This window comes from Orycteropus afer, unplaced genomic scaffold, assembly GCF_000298275.1.
Source record: "Orycteropus afer afer isolate SDZICR_OR568_19922 unplaced genomic scaffold, OryAfe1.0 scaffold00033, whole genome shotgun sequence".
Classification (NCBI taxonomy): domain Eukaryota; kingdom Metazoa; phylum Chordata; class Mammalia; order Tubulidentata; family Orycteropodidae; genus Orycteropus; species Orycteropus afer.
In genome coordinates this window covers 14932057-14934890 of record NW_006921620.1, presented here as the reverse complement: position 1 = coordinate 14934890, position 2834 = coordinate 14932057, and the positions used below count along the sequence as shown (strand labels likewise).

Genomic DNA, 2834 nt, shown 5'->3' with positions numbered 1-2834 from the left:
AAAAACAAGGCTCCAGGAATTGATGGAATACCCATTGAGATGTTTCAACAAATGGATGCTGTGCTGGAGGTATCACTCAGCTATGCCAAAGGATTTGGGAGACAGCTACCTGGCCAACTGACTGGAAGAGATTCATATTTGTATTCATTCCAAAGAAAGGTGATCCCACAGAACATGGAAATTATCAAATAATATCATTAATATCACACATAAGTAAAATCTTACTAAGATAATTCAAAAATAGTTGCATCAGTATATTGACAGAGAACTTCCAGAAATGCAAGCTGGACTCAGAAGAGGACGTGGAACAAGGGCTATCATTGCTGATGTCAGACGGATCTTGGTTCAAAGCAAAGAATACCAGAAAGATATTTACTTGTGTTTTATTGACTATGCAAAAGCATTTGATTGTGCAGATCATAACAAATTATGGGTAACACTGAGAAAAATTGGAATTCCAGAACACTTAATTGTATTCTTGAGGAACCTGAACATAGACCAAGAGACTGTTGTTTGAACAGAACAAGGGGATACTGCATGGTTTAAAATCAGGAAGGGAGTGCATCAGGGTTGTATCCTTTTACCATACTTATTCAATCTGTATGCTGAGGAAACAATCAGAGAAGCTGGACTATATGAAGAAAAATGTGGTATCAGGATTGGAGGAAGACTCATTAACAACTTGCGATATGCAGATGACACAACTTTGCTTGCTGAAAGTAAGCATGATTTAAAGTACTTTTGATGAAGATTGAAGACGACAGTTTGCAGTATGGATTACATCTCAATATAACAAAAACAAAAGTCTTCACAACTGGAACAACAAGCAGCATCACAATAAATGGAGAAAAGACTGAAGTTGTCAAAGACTTCATATTACTTGGTTCTACAATTAACATCAATGGAAGCAGCAGTAAAGATATCAGACGATGTATTGTGTTGGGCAAATCTGCTGAAAAAGACCTCTTTTCAAGTGCTGAAGAGCAAAGATGTCTCATTGAACATTAAGGTATGCCTAATTCAAGCCATCGTATTTTCAATCCTCTCATATGCATGTGAGAGCTACATAATGAAGAAGAGCTGATGCTTTTGAGTTGTGGTGTTGGTGAAGAGTACTGAAAGTACCATGGACTGCTAAAAGAACTAACAAATCTGGCCTGGAAGAAGTGTAGCTGGAATGCTCCTTGGAAGCGAGAATAGCCAGACTTTGTCTCACCTACTTTGGTCATGTTGTCAGGGGGAACCATTCTCTGGGGAAGGATATCATGCTTGGTAAAATGGAGGGTCAATGAAAAAGATGAAGCCCCTCAACAAGATGAATTGACACAGTGGCTGCAATGATGGGCTCAAATATAGCAAGGATCGTGGAGCTGGCACAGAACTGGGCAGTATTTTGTTCTGTTGTATATAAGGTTGCTATGAGTTGGAGACAACTTGATGACACCTAACAACAACAACAACATAAAGTGACTCCATATATAGCTTCTATACAAACATGCCTATTTACTCAAATTTTGTTGGCTATACCTTGACATCTGCTTCCACGCTGTATCCAGAAGTGTGGTGTACGCACCAATTAATATAGCATCAAAATAACACGGGATAAGGTAACGTGGAATCTGCTTCAGGTAGAAGAACATAGCCTGCAACCATTTACCAACCTGTCACAAAAATAATTTTAAAAGTTAATTTGGTGTGCTTACATGTTAGGTATATCTTATGAGACAGATCAAAGATCAATTTTAGTCTAGTAATCTATCACTTAGATTTTCATGAACTGAAAGATGATGGAGATAGGAAAATGTGTTTGGTTAGAAGACAGTGTAAGTATTACAGATAACATGGTAATATAGTTCTTATTTTACCTTTGATTTTTCAGGACTAAAATATAGCTTTACTTACTTCAGCAATAGTTCCTGATCGTGAAATAAGCCGGTTACTGACATAGTCAATCATCCAATCTCCAGATCTTAAGTTATCACAAAAAGGATGCCCCAAGTCATTCTTTGGTCTTATTTCTGCCAATACAGACATTAATCCTAGAAATTCAGAGAAATATCATGCTGTATTATTGGTAGAGGTATTTTTTTTCTCATAGTCCAGGCTACTCCTAGTCTGCTCTAAATATTAGAGATACAAAAGTGAACAAATCTAAAGACAGACACAAACTCACTGCCGTCTAGTTGGATCCAACTTACAGTAACCCCTCCTTGGGTTTCAACCGCCAGCCTTCTGGTCAGCAGTCAAATGCCTTAAGCACTATGCTACCACACCTCCTAAAGACAGACCACAGGCTGCATAATTTACAAAAACATTCAGTGGCAGTACTGACTAGAATCATGATGAAAAGCCATATTGAAAGAACCCACTCACAAGTACTGTAGGAATTCAAAATTCATACTTTTAGGAGACTGGTTTTGTTCTTTTGGATTTGAATGTTATAATATTCAAAGGTAAATGACATGACTTCCCTGCCCTAAGGCATCTAGGGGAAGAAAGCTGGTAAGTCTGTCTCTTCTCATATGGCAAAGAAGTAGATTCATAAATATTCAGGCAAGATTTAAAAAGATCATAGAACTGGCATCAGAGAGCAAGAACATCTAATAAGAATAAAGTCTGGTTTGGAAGGAATCTTTGAAATAAAACAGGAGATACAATGAATTATATAATGTATCAAAGAGATATATAAATTTATATAGCCTCAAGTAATTGGGAGCTCTGGTAGCATAGTGGCTAAGGCACTTGACTGCTAACCAGAAGGCTGGCGGTTCAAATCCACCAGCCACTTCTCGGAAGGAAGGTTGGGCAATCCTACTTCCGTAGTGATACTGCCT

At 37.9% G+C, this 2834-nt stretch overlaps 1 protein-coding gene across 1 annotated transcript in view; it reads right to left on the bottom strand.

Moving 5' to 3' along the window:
* The window catches only part of AGL (amylo-alpha-1, 6-glucosidase, 4-alpha-glucanotransferase), a 102143-nt gene that overhangs the window by 43220 nt on the left and 56089 nt on the right, over positions 1 to 2834 (bottom strand). Inside the window, exons 21-22 of the mRNA XM_007936094.2 lie at positions 1903 to 2039; positions 1528 to 1661 (exon numbers count right to left, since the gene is read on the bottom strand). Of these exons, the coding sequence (XP_007934285.1) occupies positions 1528 to 1661; positions 1903 to 2039 (271 nt within the window). The remainder of the gene's footprint in view (positions 1 to 1527; positions 1662 to 1902; positions 2040 to 2834) is intronic.